At 37.0% G+C, this 18,554-nt stretch overlaps 1 protein-coding gene across 5 annotated transcripts in view; it reads left to right on the forward strand.

Moving 5' to 3' along the window:
• Positions 1-18,554, forward strand: part of LOC107219348 (hemicentin-2) — a 165,580-nt gene that overhangs the window by 50,703 nt on the left and 96,323 nt on the right. For all 5 annotated transcript variants that reach the window (XM_046744892.1, XM_046744893.1, XM_046744894.1 and 2 more), the window contains one exon: positions 4,562-4,764. In XM_046744892.1, the coding sequence (XP_046600848.1) occupies positions 4,562-4,764 (203 nt within the window). The remainder of the gene's footprint in view (positions 1-4,561; positions 4,765-18,554) is intronic.

Genomic DNA, 18,554 nt, shown 5'->3' on the forward strand with positions numbered 1-18,554 from the left:
AACAAGCGGACGTTGTGCAGTTTTGAGTGTTTGCGAAAACCGAGAAAGGAGCTTGAAGCTTCTGCGGAGGAATTCGCTGGTTTAATGGCAATATAATAATAAACGGTCTGCAAACCCGCGCGCATTAAAAGCAACGTGCTCCATATAACTCGAAGGGAAATTATCGCGAGGGAATAATTTGTGCTGCAGAAATTCATGTATATATGTATATATATGTATGGGTCATTCCATACCAAATCACCCAGCTCGTAACGCTGATCGTTATCAATTTTGTCTTCATTTGTTCACATGATCAACCTCAAAAAAATGTTTCACGATTTTTTCTGTTCAACCATTTTTTTCAAATTAATGATTTAATTTTTAAGACAAAAAATAAACATTGCAAGGTTTGATTATGAGTCGGTTTCAAATTTCTGCAATTTTTTTTTTTTAGAACGATTCAAATTGTTGAATCTTCAACAATTCAACATAATGTTACGATATTAGATGTTTGAGGTCGATTTCATCGTTGAAAATCGCGATAGCCGCATGAAACCTCAAGAAGTTCATTTTCCAAATTAAAATACGTGGTATAAATTTTTTTTTTTTTTTTTAATGGACATTGTTGAGATAGATTTAATAATTCGTTGAAAACAATTGTTTGAAAGAAAAAAATTCTTGCTTTTAAAATGATGTTGAGTATGTGAAAAAATATAAATAAAATCTGTAACGCGGTTTGGGTCACAGACTGAGTGATTTGGCATGGAATGAACCGTATGTATAACATTCTACAGACACGTATGATAAATCATGTTTGAAGCTGAAATATGTAACGGGCGTCAGGGTATTTCGGAATCTGAAAGTCGCCGAGGATTCATGAAAAAGTCGATAGTGGATACATAAAATATCGGAGCGATCAAACCCTCGTCAATTAGCTATATGTATAGATTTTTCACTGGCGTGCCGGCACCGAGAACAGCTTTTTTCTTCGATGAATGAAGAAGAAAAATGAAATAAAATTTCTACACGTGCGAACTCTGCACGAAACTGTGAAATTTTCTCTAAATATTATCCCGCGATGATCTGGAATCTGGAATGAATTAATCGAGTCGAAAAAAACAATCAAACACGACTCGATTGAATCGGTTAAAATTAATCGATTAATCAATTATTTCGTATTTTTTTGAAACTGTGAATTTGAAACCAAAATTTCGTAAATTTCAGTACGTAGTCTTAATAGCGGCAAAGTTTTTTGATAATTTACAGTTTCATTCGAAATATTTTTCAATTTCAGATGAAAATATTCATCCAACTTTCACTTGTTATATCAAATCTGTACTTAGTAAGTAAAACAGTGATAATAATTGATACTTTGATCACATAAATTGATATTGTACCGCATCGTTGTTGGGAGTAAAAAATTAAAACTGATTGTGCGGAAAAATAATCGAATGGGTAGATAAATCGAGTTTGAAAAATGATCGATTATGCTCCATTATTAGAGGAAAAATGATTTATTTAATAAAAAATCGATAATTTTCGGGTCATTCTTGTAGGTCATAATATTTCGGCGAAACGATCACGGCCTAGGCATATTTTACTCGCTATTTTTATTACGCAACCTCGTTCGATTTTCCCTGCACGAGCATGAAGCGGCAGCTTTTCGCCTCGAGATTTTTAACCCGGATACATATATTTGTAATCGTTCCGATATCAGGTCACGTTTCGACGGACGTGCAGAAGGTCGAAAAAAAATACCACGCGTGCATGTCGAGGGTTGAAAAAATAAAAAAGAGAAAGAAAAAAGAAAGAGAGAAAGAGGCAGATTCAACCCCTTCGATATTCTCCTATCGAATCGAACCGAAGCGAACCAACTCGAAGTTGAGATAACTCCTCGGGTTAGCCGCGCTTCGCCCTGCGCAGCCAACTCTTTAGACTCGAGAGATAAATCAAAAGCAACTGCTGATAAGTAAAATGTCTCAAGATTTATTATAAGACACGACCATTCTCCAATATTCCCCAAAGATATTCTCGAACCGGTGACTCGCCAATTCTTTTCCCATTCGCGTTTTGGGGGACGAAACAAAAAAACAGGGGTTGAAAAACGTCGAGCTTGCAGAAATCGCGGAAACTATTATGCGTCGATCAATTTATCCGATCGAGGAATTTGAAGTGAAGAAATTTTTGTACAATTCGTGAGGCGTGCTTGAAATTTATGCAAATATTTAAATTCCGATTGTATCGTGCGTTTTTAGAAAAAAAAAAAAAAAACGGAAGTTCGCACGAAACTCTGATTTGATGTTCGTGATTGTATGAAGTACCAAATTTGGGAATAGAAATTTTTACCAACAGTTTTATCGATAAGAACTATCACCAGAATTTTCAAAACAGTATGAAATTCACATTGTTTTGTCCTCTGTGAAAAAAAGGCCAAGACTGTAGATTCAATTTTTCAAAAAAAAAAAAAATAACACGGTTTTATCATTTTGCGAAAATTGTAATAATCACCTTGCGAATATAATCCGTTTAATTTTCATACTACCATTTTCGTGGAGTAAACATGTAGTTGAAAACAAAGCTGAGGGAAGTTTACCCAAAAGATGAAAATGAACGAGCGAAAACTTGCGAACAAAATTGTATAGGCATTGTCCGGTTCCGAGCGAGCAGCTTTCCTACCTCGAGCACGTGAATTGTCCACGTACATACATAACTACCAAATGCATGTATAGACGGAGACGAAGAGAGAGAGAGAGAGAGAGAGAGTCGGACGATGATGAGAGCGCCGGAATCGGGTCCGTCCACACAATGTAATTCCTACCCCGAGTTGTGTAAGTTTGATAATTTTACGTCCGCGTGCAAACTCCGAACTTCAGCGAGTAGGCAGTGGATGAGAGTTTATCTCTCTCTCGGACGAGTGCTTTTCAGATATATATATATATATTATATATACAGTGAAAGGTATAAGGGTATACACCCTTGTATTCCATATCCATCCACTGCAACAGCGTTTCGATTTAGGTATAACACGCTACACGGCAGAAGTTTGAAAACCTAGCTGTGCAACTAGATGATAAACTGGCTAAAGTTTTGTGAGAAATTTTTCCACCGTACATTCCGGTTCGTAGTAAATAAATATAGGCTGCACTGAGAGAAATTTCATTTGTTACAGTAGCTAGAAAAATTGAGTAAAACAGGTATCGTTAAAAAAATTTTTTGAATATTGTTGGAATTACAAAACAATTTGGCACAAGTAACTTTAAATACTTATGTTTAATTATAGTTTTCAGAATAATATTTCCTGGTCACTTCGATATTAAATCTATTTGTTTAGTTTACTACATTTTTCACGGGCAAACGAAAGCTTGGGACATCGATCAGTTGTTCTACCGAAATCAAATTGTCGAAATACTTACAAGAAAATATAGTACAGATGACCATGAAAAAAAAAATAATACAAAATATAGCTACAAAATGAATTTTCATTCTGCACCCACGACTGTATTTTTTGATTACGGTGAGGAATGAAAATAATTGGAGAATTTATTGAGTAGCAACGGCTCGAAGTTTCTCAAATGTGTAGAATCCTCCATGTGTTGAAAAGAATCATAAAGAATGCGGTACCAGCTACTGCTTGGATAAATCAATAAAATATCCGAACGCAACGACGAACGGACGACGGTGGGTCAATCTGACCCTTGACTCAACTTGTGACGCCAGTTCGGCCTGGAGGGCTAGAACGGGTTCGGGGCAAGGTTTGGGATCCTCATTTCACGACCTATTGACTTCACGGTCACCGCACAATGCGCTTCTCTCGCTCTCTCTCTCTCTCTCTTTATCTCTTTATTTCTCTTCCTCGGAGTGAAGGTTCCAGCTACCATAATTTTGTGGTTCCGGAGACCAAAACCCCGAAAAAGATTCGGATCCTCGCTCAGAGTCGACAAAACCCAAATGAATTTAAGTAGAATAGCTGTGCAGATTCCGTTACCGACATTTTACCGACACTCAAGCCAAGATGCAAAACCTTTTTGTAGAATGGGTTTGCGGTAGGGGATGTTCTCAGTCTGGCTTAATTTATCCATCATCGGATCGAGGACTGCGAAAAATGTTGATCTTGTACCAATTCTTGCAATTTACGTTGACGAATAGTTCTCGTAATCGTTCGACAAATTTTGACGTGACTGGAAAGTGAGGCGTTGGGAAGCAGGTTTCTGTCTTGGCTCAAGTGTCGGTAAAATGTCAGTAAAGGAATCTGTGCTCAGAATCGACATAGCTATTCTGCTGTTCGATTTCATTACGCAGTTACGATTTTCTCATAAAATGCTTGCTGAATGATCGAACGTAAGACAGTTTGCAAAAATTTCAAACTCTTTTTTTTTCAACTGCAATCCATATTATCATTTTTAGGGTGATTTCGACTATAGGTTTGTGGAATAACGTAACGAATTTCAAAAATAAAAAAAAAATTAAAATCACTAATAAAGAAAAATATCGGAAAAATCAGACGACCTTGTTTTTTATTCTTTTTTTTTCCAACAATTGCACCGACATCGGTTGTAAATTGGCGTTAACTTTTGTGTTTCAGCTACGATGCGAGGAATCGTCTCGGCAAAGCGAAGCTTTGGAGCGCACCCCAATTTTGGGGTAACCGCGCCTTATTCCGGGCGACGTCGCCGGCTCAATTATTGGTCCAGGATCTGCGAGAGAGCGACGAAGGGGTCTACAGATGCAGGGTGGACTTCCGGAACTCCCCGACCCGGAACCTAAAGGTCAACTTCACGGTTATCGGTGAGTGTTACACTCTGCAAAATTCTGTCTTCGTCATCCTCGGGAAAAGCCTTCAGGGCAGAATTAAATTACAAGTTTCGAGGGTCCCGAACACCACTGCCAAGAAATCCTGGAACCGAATCCGTGACAGATCCCGAATATCTTTGCTTCACGACCCACGCCCGGATTATACCGAGTTACGTGCGGGTTTTTGTATTACAAAAAAAAAAAAAGAAAAAAAATTATTTCTCGTATGTGTTCAACACTGAGAAACATAGAATAATTTTGAACTGTTTTTTTTTTTTCTTGTTAGGACGCTCGTCAAAAATTTACTTTTTACCCTCAACCCGAGCCTCGTGAAACCGGAACTTGGTATCAAAATTGTGAAAGGTTACTCGTCCGGTTCGAATTTTTCAAATACTCTGACTAATCTGACATACTTTTTAATTTTCTTTAATCTTCTTTCGTAAACGAGCAAATTATGCGCGAATTGATCAAAGCTCGATGTCTGCTGGTAAGAAACAAAAAATAAATAAAAAAAAATCTAAAAATTGAGAATGCAGGGTAAGTTGTAATAAGCAGATACTTGCAAATTCTGTAAGCCTCTGAAAATCTTCGGTCAACATTTGTTATCGAGGGTACTCTGTGACTAACAAATATTTAAGTCTAATTATCTCTTTTTCTTTATATTCTGCCTAAGCTGTTTGCTCAGCTCGTTACACTTAATTTTTTCCCTTATCAATCCTTCTGCTCACATTTCATTCACATTTTTTACGTCTCTTTGATCAATCAACTGCGGGTACAAACTTTGAATACATAACAACGCGTGATGTACCCGTTTTCAAAAGCTGAACCCTGTTTTTCAAACAACAATTTTTATTGTATAAAAAAAAATTCTACAAGCATTACAAATCTTAGAAAACTTAAAGCTATCTTCACCTTCGTTCTCTTCTCACAACGGAATTGTAAAGCTTTGACTTCTTGTTCATATTTTACTTTTACACGCGGAAAAACTGTATGCGCAAAAACTCGTCACCATAAAATTCTGCGCAGTACCTAATGCAGTGTGAAAATTTTATCAACCATAAAATAAGCATGTGTGGTATGAAATTCGTGTAAAATTGTAGTGTGAAATTCAGTAAAATTCCAAATTAAATTGAGCGAGGGTCAAAAAGTGAAATGGCTGCGAATTAGGAGGGTCACAACATCGAATTATCGAAAATGCGAATATTTAATTATAAGCATCTAATTTTGAAACATAGACAGCTGGAGTGTAGAATAGTTGAATTGCGGAAGGATTAAAAATATAGTAAATAGAAATTTAAGTTAGGGAATCGTAGAAATAAATGTAGAAATTTAGTAGAGAAATACAGAAGTTTGGGTGGGAATGTAGAAAATCAGAATAAAGAATCCTAAGAATATATGTAGAAGTATAGAAAAGTACAAAAATACTGAAGATTAGTTATTTTGGTCGTTTATATCTTTATTTTCTGTCTGTTTTCTTCGATCGATGACGTGGATGTAAAATTGTAGAAAGATTGGAAATAAATGAGTCACCATGTCGAATTTTCAAAGACGCAAATATCTCGTTTTACGCAATTTTGAAAATCTTGAAAGTCGAAACGTAGAAAAGTCAGAATGTAAAATGTTGAAGTATAGAAGATCAGAATATAAAATCGTCGTCAGTATTTTGCTATATTCTCATCAATTCGTAAGATTCTAAGTTACAGCTTTCTGTATTTCGCCTTTTCTATACATCTCGAAAATTCTGCTAAACAAACCTTACTTTTTCTTCGTCAAAATTCATGACCCTTCCATTTACTGATCTCTACGGAACGCACAGTGAAAAAACCAAGGGGTAAAAAACAAGAACCCTACTTTCTCGAAGAAGTTCAGTAAAGTGCGGCATTTGGGGGGCAGGTTTGTGTTTTGACTCAAGTGTCGGTAAAATGTCGGTAACGGAATCTCTGCCTAGAACTGACATAGCTATCCGACTAATTTAATTTTATTGCCCAGTTCCAACTTTTCTGACGAAATGTTTGCTGAATGATCGAACGTAAGACAGTTTCTAAAGATTTCAACCCCTTTTTTCGAACTCGAATCTACATCGTCGTTCCGAAAATCATCTCGACCACAGTTTTGTGGGATGAATCTAAAAGAATAAGTTGATCTCTTAATTTTTAATACCCCCTCCAATTTTTTTCGTGCAATCATTTGCCGTGGAAGAAAGAACGCGGAGTAAAAAAACCAAGGGGTAAAAAACAAAAGTCCTGCTTCTCGGACGAGTTCATTCGGTAACTTCGGTCAACATATTGAAAGATAAGAATAGCTGGGGGTCAAAGTTGGCAACCGATTGATACGCTTCGGCTTTGCCACCCCGAAACGACTTGTCGTCTTCTTGCTTATCGTTTATCCTCCCCCCGCTTTCGAGGTTACTCGACCCTCGGGACGTCGCTGGACATCCTTGAGAATCCCGGGGTTCGACGCGGGCTGTCAGACCCGTCGACGTTGACGGCAGTCCGGGGATTTCCTTCGTCACTGCGGGCATTCGCCATCTTGAAGAGCCGAAGGTCAGCCGGGGGGGGGGGATTCCAACGTCTTTATTTAATAGCGTCAGTCCGATTCCCTCTCAGCCTTTTTCCCTGCACTTCAAAACACGCCGATAACCAAGAGAGGAATCAAAACTGGCTGTAAGTTCCTTTTTTAACAAGACAAAAACAAAAAAAAAAAAAAAAATGAATAAAAAAGATCACACGAAAGTATGTACGTAATTAATTATTTAAAAAAAAAAATTTATTTTTTCATCTTCTTCAATTTCTATACTCAATTATCGTCGATCGTCGATCAATGACGACGATTCAGATTGATTCAATGAACAATGCGTTGAAACGTTTCGCAATATGAAGATAACAAATGGTTATTCACGTACTGTAGCAAAATATTTATTTATTTTGATTCCGTTTGGTCAATTATATGTGAATCGAAAATATTGTGTTCGAAGTAATCAAAGTTTTGTTGCGTATCATGAAATACAAAAAAATCGGCGTTTTTTGTGCGATGAAAAAAACTTGAGAACTTTTTTTAAATGTGATTCAGTTGATTTGAAGGAAAAAATTTTCTGTTGTGTATACTATCAGATGAATCGTATTGTTGAAACAAAAAATTGATTCCTTGATATGTTTAAATAAGGTTGGGTAAACAAGATTTTAATTTAGATTCTATGGGAAATAGTCAAATTTTATAGCAATTCATGAACTTTTCTGATTTTAAGAAATTTAATTGAATTTAAACAAACTTTTCTCTAAACGTAGAAGACGAATTGAGTTGTTCTTAAGAAAACATCACCACTTTTTTTTTTAATCAAACGAACGTGGCATTTCTGAATAGGAAAATTTATTTGATCTCACACAATTTTAAATACTCAATTAATGATTGATGGATTCTATTGAATGAGCATAATTCCAACCAACCAAAATACTTGTGTTTTTAAGTCATAAGCGATTGGATTGAACAAACATTGAACAAAGAATTTGGTTAATTCGGTTGAATTTCAGTTAATTGAATACAACTGTGAAATATAATGACAGATTTTAAAAGTCTGGAAAGAATCTAAATTAAGTTGGGGGAAAAAAAATCTCGCGCAAGGACTGAGAATTATTAAATATTAGGTACGGTTAAAAATTCAAATTGTAAAATAAAGTGCAACGCGATGTTTTAATAACCGATGGATATCCGAATACTTCCGGTCCGTTTTTCGATAACAAATCCGATAATAAATCGATTGCGCGAAATAGGAAAAAATAAACAAAAAGTATTATATAGGGACTGAATCCATCGTTGATAAGATTAAATATGAATAATATTTTGTCGGATGAAAAATTTCGCCGTTTATCCGCCTAAACTTGAATTCAATGGATTATTTTCAGCTTGACGTAATGCAGAGTGAAGTATCGCGATATAAGACTTGTCGTTTACCGAAAGAACTGTTTGATTGTAGTTGAAAAGTTGTAACGACGGGTCGTTAGGCCCCCGATGCGTGTGCCTTGAATTCGGAACTCTTAACAAATTTGTTCTCCTTTTCCTTAACTTCGAGTTTCAGTTCCGTGTCTCTTTTCCATTCCGTATACATTAAAGAAGGGAACGGCCTTAGATTCATCTCGAGTTCCTCGCGTATCGCGGTGAAAAAACCCTGAGACGAGGTTTCCGCTTTTCCGGTGGAAAAAATAACCGAGGCTGAAATAGAGAAAGAGAGAGAGAGAGAGAGAGAGAGAGAAACGAAGAATGGATGAGGCTTTAAAAGTTTAATTTTTCACACATTTTCTGTCATACTTCTTCCGCCCTGACCCGACCTCCTCTCCCCATCTCTTCCGCATGGCAAATGTCCTCCACATACGTGCCGCCGCCGCCGCCGCCACGCCGAGAACCTTTCTTTACAATTCCACCCTCCGTTCTAACTGGGCGAAAAAAAATGAAAAAGAAGGGAAGGGAAAAAAATTACCACCAATGTACCACCTCTCTTCCTCCATGTTCCTCCACCCTCTCCAGGTACACACCATACGTATGTGTATACGTATTATACCTACATTCGTGTACGTCGACCCGTTATAGTCATTCCTTCTTTTTTTTTATTTTTATTTCTAGATACTTTTCTTTCGTTTTTTTTTTTTCTTCTACCTTTTCACCCCCTTTTTCCAATTTTTCACTTTCCATCATTTTTTTTTCACCCTTCCCGTGGCTTGTATGCGCATAACGCAATTCTCTGAACAGTCTCTGCTCATTTTCAAATTTTATGTAATATACCGTAAGCCTGCTGGGTAAAACGACAGTTCCAAGAGAATGATTTGTCATTTGTTTTTAGCATCTTTTTTTTATTTTTATAACCGATTATATTGTACCAGAAATTATTTATTTTTTATTTTTCTTTTCTCCACTTCCAATTTTTCCAACAGCTTTTGGACGACGGGTAAGATTGTTGGAAGAAAAATTATAGCCTACATGTGTCCGAATGAATAAGGAATGAATTTCAAGCATAAGATTCCATGAGAATTGACAGATAAACATAACAAAACTGAGATGTTTACACATTTTTTATTTACACGAGTGCATGAAAATCCTGACCACATTTAACGTTCTTTTTAACGGCAAATATATTCGCGGTAGCAACATTTATGTGAAAAAAAAACATTTGTTCAACCGTGAAATTAGCAGAATGTTTACATTATGCAGTGTTGTTTTCGACAAGAAGTGAAAAAGAAAATTGTGTTGATAGAGATTTTTTGGAGCTACTCGGAAGGGAAAAACTGGGTCAAAAACGAAAAATTAACATCACCTTGTAACCACTGTTCACTTTAATTGGCATCAATGTAAAAACAAACCTTCCATTTCCATCGAACAACGACAAAATGAATTCTTCAATTATTGGAAAATTTTCTGCTAATCAGACTCCGGGTAACGACGTACTACACAAAATTAGATAAATTACTTCAATCATCCCCGAGTGAGATATTATCCGAGATCTGGGTACTTTTATGCAGTTTTACGGTTTACGGTGAGGATGAAGTTGCACTCAAATCAGCTAAATACTGGCTTTGAGATTATCTCACCGCTCGATGAACATTCTTCAATGAAATACTCTGTCAAAGAATGCATAAAAGTTGGGTAGAGAAAGTATGGAAAGAACGTGGACGGAAGATGGAACGCGAGTTCAAAGCGAAGCGACTTCTGCCGAGCGGCGTAGATACGTCAAACGAATTCTTCGCCTTCCGAAATCCGTGAGAATTTCTGCGCCACGAATAGCTGCAACCTCACCCCATCCGGATAATTCGTTACATCCATTTATGTCTCGCATATGCAGTACGTGGGGCGAATAGATTTGGAGCGAAAGATAGCCATCGATCGGTGTTTAACCCTTTAACCTCAACAATTTTCATGTACCAGCCTTATCACAGTTTATCTACAACTTCAAATGATCTTTGTTACTTCGTATGACAATTAAAATATGGAAAAAATCTGATTTGATAGTTTTTTCGATCTTATACCCGCCATCTTGAACTTATAAATTATCAAATTTGGACTATAGATTCATCATCAGCGACCCCAAAAACCCTGGAGTAACAAGTTTTGGCCATGATAATCAAATTTTGATAGTTTTTTCGACTTTTTATCCGACATTTGTGGTCCGCCATCTTGGATTTGAAAGTTATCAAATTCTAATTTCAGATTCATAATCAGTGAGCCGAGTAACAATATTTAGGCCAAAACATCGAATTGAAAAATGTGTGACCGAAAGAGTTAACTCGAGATTAATTAAACGACAGATTTACTGGGAAACTTGAAACTTGCGTTTTAGTTTTATTGCAAAAAAGGAAATTGATGTACCGTGATTTGATCCTTTGACAAATTTGATATTTGGACGTGTTACGTCATGAACTTCTCACCGTCAGCCAGCTTGAGTTCAAGCTATGTCGTTTTCCGCTCTTCAACTGACAGCGAGTTTTACCCTGTCTCAAAGTGCAAAGGAGATCCTTTCGTACCTACGCTGTGCTAGGTTTTGTTATGTAAATAAGATTCAAAAAAAAAAAAAATGAATAAAAGTTTTGAAGGAAAATGAAAGAGAGAATGCAGAAGAGGTATAGAAAAGATGAAAGAATTCACCCTGTGGGTGAATGTTACTGACTGCCCAACGTGTTCTTCTTTCTTTTTGTGTTCCTATTTTTACAACTCGTATCCTTTTTTGCGAAAACAAATTTTCATCGGTACGGACAGTTTTCGAAAATCACCCGCTGAAGAAGGTTGAATAATTATAGCAGAGTGGCCAAGAATTTCCTTTTTCTTCAACACCAATCCCATTGAGTTCTTTGACAACTAGAATGTTTAGATTCACTAGTTAAATAGCGGAGTCAAAAATAGAGATAACCAAATTTCGCAAATGACGTTTTAAAGAGGACAAATTAACCTTCATTTTATTTTTTTAGAAAATTTAGTACGATTCTTTTTTTTGTACCCGTTACGCACTTTTGATTAAAAATGAATGCTCTTCTTTTGATAATAAAAAATAAGGTTTTCTAAGGGCGGGTAAATATGGAGGGAAAAAATAATGCACAGTTTTTTTTTATCATTTCGAATTCACTTATCTTGAGGACAGGTCTACTCAAACATGAACATCAAGTAGCTGATCTACATCATCAGCTTAACTATACAGCAGATTTTAATTTGAGGTTACCGTCTAGTTTATTGTGTGATTATCGAGTTTGGAATTGGAACGGTGAGCACATTTCAGTATCCTTTGAAACATGATGAGAATCTTTTGCAACTTTATTGGCACCCAGGGACGGCAGAAATGGTCAGAAAGCTCGGCTGTACGACGACGCAGGTCAGAGTAGAACCGAATTTAAACTGGAGGGACTCGAACAAGGTATGAATAATTGAGGCCGCAAGGCCATATCAAAGGATGACCAAGCCCTCGGCCTCACGTGTAAGGTACAACTCTGTACCTGGTAGACCATCTCCCGAAAAGGGGCAAGCCGAGCTGCAGAGATCGGATGACGATTAATAATGAACAAGTCCGTTTTCTCCTCTGAGCCTAATTTACCTACCCTACTCTCGCGGCTTTCCAGATATGCCTTTGGCCTGCCTCGACTATACATGGGCCTAGGGGTGTGTGCCTGATGCCTGTGCTGAGCAAATTGATCTTACCCAGCCACACGTGTGTACCATGTATCCTCAACCGGCTCCAGTGGAACATTAATCGCGCGAGGTTCAACTCGGCCCAGAATTCACTTGGTGCTTTTACTCAAGCTCCGGAACGCTTCGCTTTGTACGGTTGAAAAATCAGGCGTGCACACTGACCATTTGCCGGAAGTTACACCTACTCGAAGTATTTCGGAAGTCGTTTGACTGAATGCGAAGAAAATGAGAAAGAAAAAAAAGGGTGCCACTACAGAAGCTTTTGTGACTCGAAGGGCTAATTGAAGTCGAGTATCTCGGTCTGGGAATGTCTAGTCAACTTCTATGTTCAAACTTGGATTTTCTGAAAAGAGCTTTTTTACCCGCTGCTTCATGTACGAGGTCTTTGTTCGCATGATCCTGGAATTTTCTCGCTATGTGATAAATGCTTCAGAGCTTTGACACCGTTTTCAATACATACCATATTCAAGGAACAAAAAATAGTCCAGTTTTTGCATTAATAAATAGTCCGTGGCTCATTGGCGTAGTAGTTAATTTTCATCGTCTGGGACGCCGTATTGATTTGACGCTGAGTTGGGCGATGCGTTGTTTCAAGCCTCTCGCGTCAAAGTGTTGAAATTTGATAACTTACGGCAATATCGCTTCGCCAAGACCCGTCAGTCGTACACCGATTTCAGCCAGGACAAGTTTGCACAATATCAAATGCAGCTTGGTTCTTCGTTAATAGTTTATAATACTTGTTCTCATCGTTAACTGTGCAGTGCATATGTGATTACTTGGATACATGCGTAACCATACATAATTTTCCGTGCGCAGAGATTAGTTTCAGTATCTATAACCATGATTTTCGAATAATAATTTAACGACAAACATTATGAAGGAGTTGGGAACATCAAGTTCATTGTGACATTGTTGACTCGATACTGCCAGTGCAGGTCACACTGATTATCTTCATTGTTTTTAACTCGTTCTTCGAAAATATACAAGCCGTGTATAACGAATAGAAACAGTTCAGGCGGTGACGCGATTGAATTGCAGAAATTAGTACTCACTTTATGGAAACGTTGACTAATGAGTTTAGCAACTTTTGCATTGTTGAACTTTGGCATATAATTCACTTGTGCTTTTCTGGACTCCTCTTGTGACATTTTGATAAACACCGTTCACTTTCACTTGGCCACTTTATGGAAGCGTTGAATGAGGATGAAGTAATAGTAAATCGCTACTTTGGATCATTAGAAATATCCGAAATTTGGCAAACTGTTATAAACAAGGTATAATTTAATTTCGAGAAATCAATACTTTGAAAGTAATTTTTACACAGCCCAATAATGATGAATTTTTAGCCTGAGGTTTCGTTACTTTGATGTTACTAACTTTAGCTTGATAGCGTCGAATGGTCGACAGGTTGAACAACTTTTGCATAGTTGAGTATCTACCGTTCATTGATGAATCTGTGGACTCCACTGGTGGCATTTTGCTAAACACAATTGTCTTTCGCTTGGCTACTTTACGAAAGCGTCGAAAAATTTATGGATCCAACAATTTTCACATGGTTCATTACCGTCTATTTATGGGTTTGTGGAATCATCGCGTGACGTTTTGAAAACCAAAGTTCACCATCGCTCGGCCACTTTACGGAAGCGTTGAACATTCGATGGGTTCAACAACTTTTGTCAATCTTCTATCCCTCCACTGACATTTTGAATAGTGTCCAGTTCACTGGAAGAGGGTGGCCTGCAATTGTCAAAGAAGAAGTCGAGGGCTCGAGGATAGTTACAAGTACAAATGAGGGGTGCGAATGACCCAAGAGACAGGCAACGGTCACGTGCATCGAAACGGGAATACTTTATGAGTAGTGAAAGTACCTGCCCAAGGGACAGGGTAGGTGGGTACCAACAACAGCGTTGCCGAGGTAATACACACTTCAGATCTCCGCTGCGTGCCTCGTATATTCTGCGGTAAGTGTCTGCCGGACGTATGGCAAGATTTATATGTTTTCGTGGTTATATGCTGTGCCACTGTTCCACCCCCGCGTGGCATATACCCATGGCTCATCCTTTACGGTCAAAGGTGCAGCCTGGCTGGAAAAAGGAGCTGCGAGTCTCGCTCCGTGACGGTGAGATACCAAACACGGTTGTATGGATATCGGATCATTTACGAGACGGTTAAAGCTTCCAGTCACAGAAGCCAGTATAGGGCACCCTTTGTTTTAGTCTTCTTCTTCTTATTTTTCTTTTATATTCCATGAAAAATCCTGAATTTCCTTCCATTTTCCGAACGATGGAAGCAAAAAAATAATTTGAACCGCAGTCATGTGTTTTGGCTAACATTTGAAAGACAAACTTTTTTAAATGTTTTTTTTCGTCTGACTTTTCCTTCACTTTTGTTCTTGTTGCTTATTGCATGAGGAAAAAAATCCTATCCGTTTTCGTCTCCCTTGTCGACATCTCGTTACACGGTATATTTATAGAATGTACTATACTTCGGATTGTTTCAATTTGTCTACGTTTCATCCTGTGCTGATATTAGACTCGTGTCGTCAATAATATCCTCCCCAACTTCCGTTTCGCGTTCCGCAGATGTAGCAACGCCTGGGCTTTTGTATTTTCTTTATACCCGGACCCACGGCGCAGCTTCCTCAAGCTTCTTAGCTTTCGCAAAGATGAAGAGGGACGCTAAGTAAATGATGGAAAAATCCACCACCTGCCGTTAAGTTTATTGGATCGATTGACCGTATGGCGCTGCGTTCCGTATCTATACAAGTATACCTTTTCTCAAATTACGTCTCGCGATACTCAACCTCTAGTAAAAACCAATTCGCCTGTAAGCTGTCGCCTCCAACTTTTATCGACGTCACTCGCAGCTGATTCTCGATCAGCTCTGAGACTATAGATATCGATACAACTTTCTCGAGTACAGAGTATATTTGATTAATTTTCTCTCTCGCTCAGCTTCACTGTGTCGTAGAAGTAAAACGTACAACTTTAATCGAGAACAACGTGAACCGGAAGGAAAGATATGAGGAAACAAAGTCAGCGGGAATAAAACTAGATGCTTTTTTAAAGCTTTTGGATAGAAAATCTCGATTACATTACCTACTGAAAAAGCCCCACAGGTACGCAAATATCGTGATTGGTTTTTTTTTTTTTTTGTTTTTTTTTCAAAGATGGCAAATTAAGGACCGAATCTACCAGATTATTTTCTTTTATATTACTTTCGGACTCCTCACTTAGCTATTACCCCTCAAAGTGTAGCCTAAGATTTCAATAAAACTTTGAGCTTAGATTTTTAGATACTTTTATCAAAGTTCGAAATGTAGCCGAAGCTGAGAGCTTTACTTTCAGCCAATTTCCGATCTCTGAGTATGATTTGCAAGAAAGAAAAACGAAAAAAAAAAAAGAAAAAGCATAAAAAAGCAAAAACAACGACGAAGTAAAACTTTGTAAAAGAAGAGATTATCAGAACTCTTTTCAGCACTTCCAAATTTGACTCACGAAAGAAGTGTAAACAGCGAAAAACCTTCTTCAATCGGATTCCGTACATTGTTTTACAAATAGTTAGAAAATCTTTTCTTTTTTTTTTTTTTTGTTATGTAAAATGAATTCGTTGATTTTTCTAAATACACATGAAATCTTAACGACTTTCTTTTCAATCATTTTCAATTAACCGTTTTCGAAAATTTGTAAAATCTGTATTTACGAAACTATTCGTTGAACGCTCCGGAAAATTCTTGATTGTAACATACAACGTTTTCGTGAAAACGTATCCAAAATTCATAACTTTTACTCGATTGCTTCAAAATGTAAAATTTTCGAAAATGGAAATTTCGAAACAGTGAGAACATTCTTTTAAAATTCATGTGTATTCAGAAAAATCAACGAATTCGTTTGACATGGCAATAAAAAAAAATTCCCTAGAAATTTGTTGAACAATGTTTTGTTCAAACAATTTATTGATAACTTTAAAACCTTGTTATCATTAAGATTCAAATTTCTTAACGTTTCTATTACAGATGATTTTTTATTTCTTTTTTTTTTATTTTCATCTTATCATGAAGTATTGAATATTGTCGACGAGACTCACTTTTGGTTGAGAATGTAGAGCCAGTACACCCTTAACAACCCAATACTCAATTCTTATAAGATTAAAGAATTTTCTCTCTAAAAAAAAAAAAAGAAAAGACAAAAAACGAACGAAGCAAATCATACGTTTTGAATATTTTGAATGCAGGTTATTTTTCGAACCTCCGTTTGCAACCGACGCCTCGGGAAAATATTTACCGGAGTCTGAACCTTCCAATTCCTCCGAATCGAGTGATGTTATCACATTTTTCACCCATACGGAGCAATACAAGTTGCTGATTGAAATTTGTCAAAGAATCGATGGCTGGGTGGGTTTGAGCTGAAGGAGAAAAAGTTTACTTCCGGGCTAAAAATGAACAAATTCCTTGCCGGAGATGATGTTTCGAGTAAGTTCGTCGCTCCTTCTACACAACCCTGGAATATCGAAAGGGTGGAGAGAGAGCGTTAGCAAAGCCCTGCACTTGGCACAACTACATCACTCAGCCAGCTAACCCAAGAACCTAAGCGGATAGTTTCCTCGGTTTCAAACGAGCCGCGATATTGAAACTATCCACGTGCGTCTAAGTATGACTTGGCGATATAATTATTCCGAAGGATTTGCTTCTCGCACGAAGAAACTGCGATAGAAACTTTCCAAATAATCAAATCAGCGGTAACTTTAATCATTTCGATCTTACGAAGACGTGGCAAAAAGAGTATGAGAATAATTTCATTTGTTAGAGTAACTAGAAAAATTAAGTAAAACAGGTATCGTTAAAAAAAACTGTTTGAATATTGTTGGAATTAGGAAAAACGATATAATAACCGGTAATAATTTCCGGTAACAGCTAGAAAACTAATTTTCATTTTCTACCTAGAACTATATTTTTCGATCGCGGTAAAAAATGAAAATAGTTGAGGACTGCGCGGTAACCGGAGCTAAAAATTTCTCTCGGTGCAGGCTTCTCCTATACGTTGAAAACGGAAATTTGAATGCGAAACTTTTTTATTAGGTACGCTTTTGCAATAAATTGTAATTAAAAATTTAACGACGACGTTTGCACACATTTTATACTATTATAGGTAAATAGAGCGAAATGGCCACGGTCCATCGGTTGTGAATTCCGTAATGTGAAAATACCGTCGCAGCGTGAAAGAGGAAATGCATTCGAACATAACATTGTATTTATATATTCGTACACGTATATCTATAGGTATAATAATTCATGCAAGAAGTAATTTAGTTTCAACATAAATATTTGTTAACTGAAAATTAGCTCTTCCCTTCCATTAAACCTCACTGACCAACGAATTATTTCGCTTCTCCATTTTCTCTACATATGTATTATAATTACTGTCAGACTCAGATATTCGCGATTATGTATATATGCGTATTGCAAAATTGCGAAAATACCTGATCCGCGATGATTCTCGGATGATCGCAGGTGCATTATTACGAACACTGTGCGTTGAAATTTATCTGTATAAGGTTGATTCGTTAATTAAATAACCTAATTTAGCCAAACAGTGCAGCACTGATGAAAATAATATTCCAAAATACCGAACAACGGATTTCCCGATTAAACTATGCGTGTATAATTTAGAGGCAATTTTCCGTCACAAAGGTTCATCGGAAGATCGAAACTCGATCTGGGTTATACAAAGCTGATGAAACGAGAACAAGGGTGATGAAAATCGACCTTACGGAATTTAGGCCGAGTTACGTGTTTCATTAGAGACGGAACTTTTATCGGTTTGTCGAGTTTTTTTTTTTTTTTTTTTTTTTTTTATATTATATTCTAGTAGTTATTATGTATATTTTTTTTTCTTCAATTGACAAATTTTTTTTCACCTTGAAAGTATGAACTTGAAATTAACAAGCGTCAATTTAGCATCCGATAAAATCCTGACTGTCAGTGAGAAGAATAGATTTTATAACATGGAGGCTGAAATTAATCCCGATAAAAGCCGAACCATGCATTCTGTCTCGACATTTTTCTGACGAAAATTTACAGATTAATTGGCATTTATTAACGTACACTCAATATCGTCAAAAATTTC

Source organism: Neodiprion lecontei, chromosome 7, assembly GCF_021901455.1.
Source record: "Neodiprion lecontei isolate iyNeoLeco1 chromosome 7, iyNeoLeco1.1, whole genome shotgun sequence".
Lineage (NCBI taxonomy): Eukaryota > Metazoa > Arthropoda > Insecta > Hymenoptera > Diprionidae > Neodiprion > Neodiprion lecontei.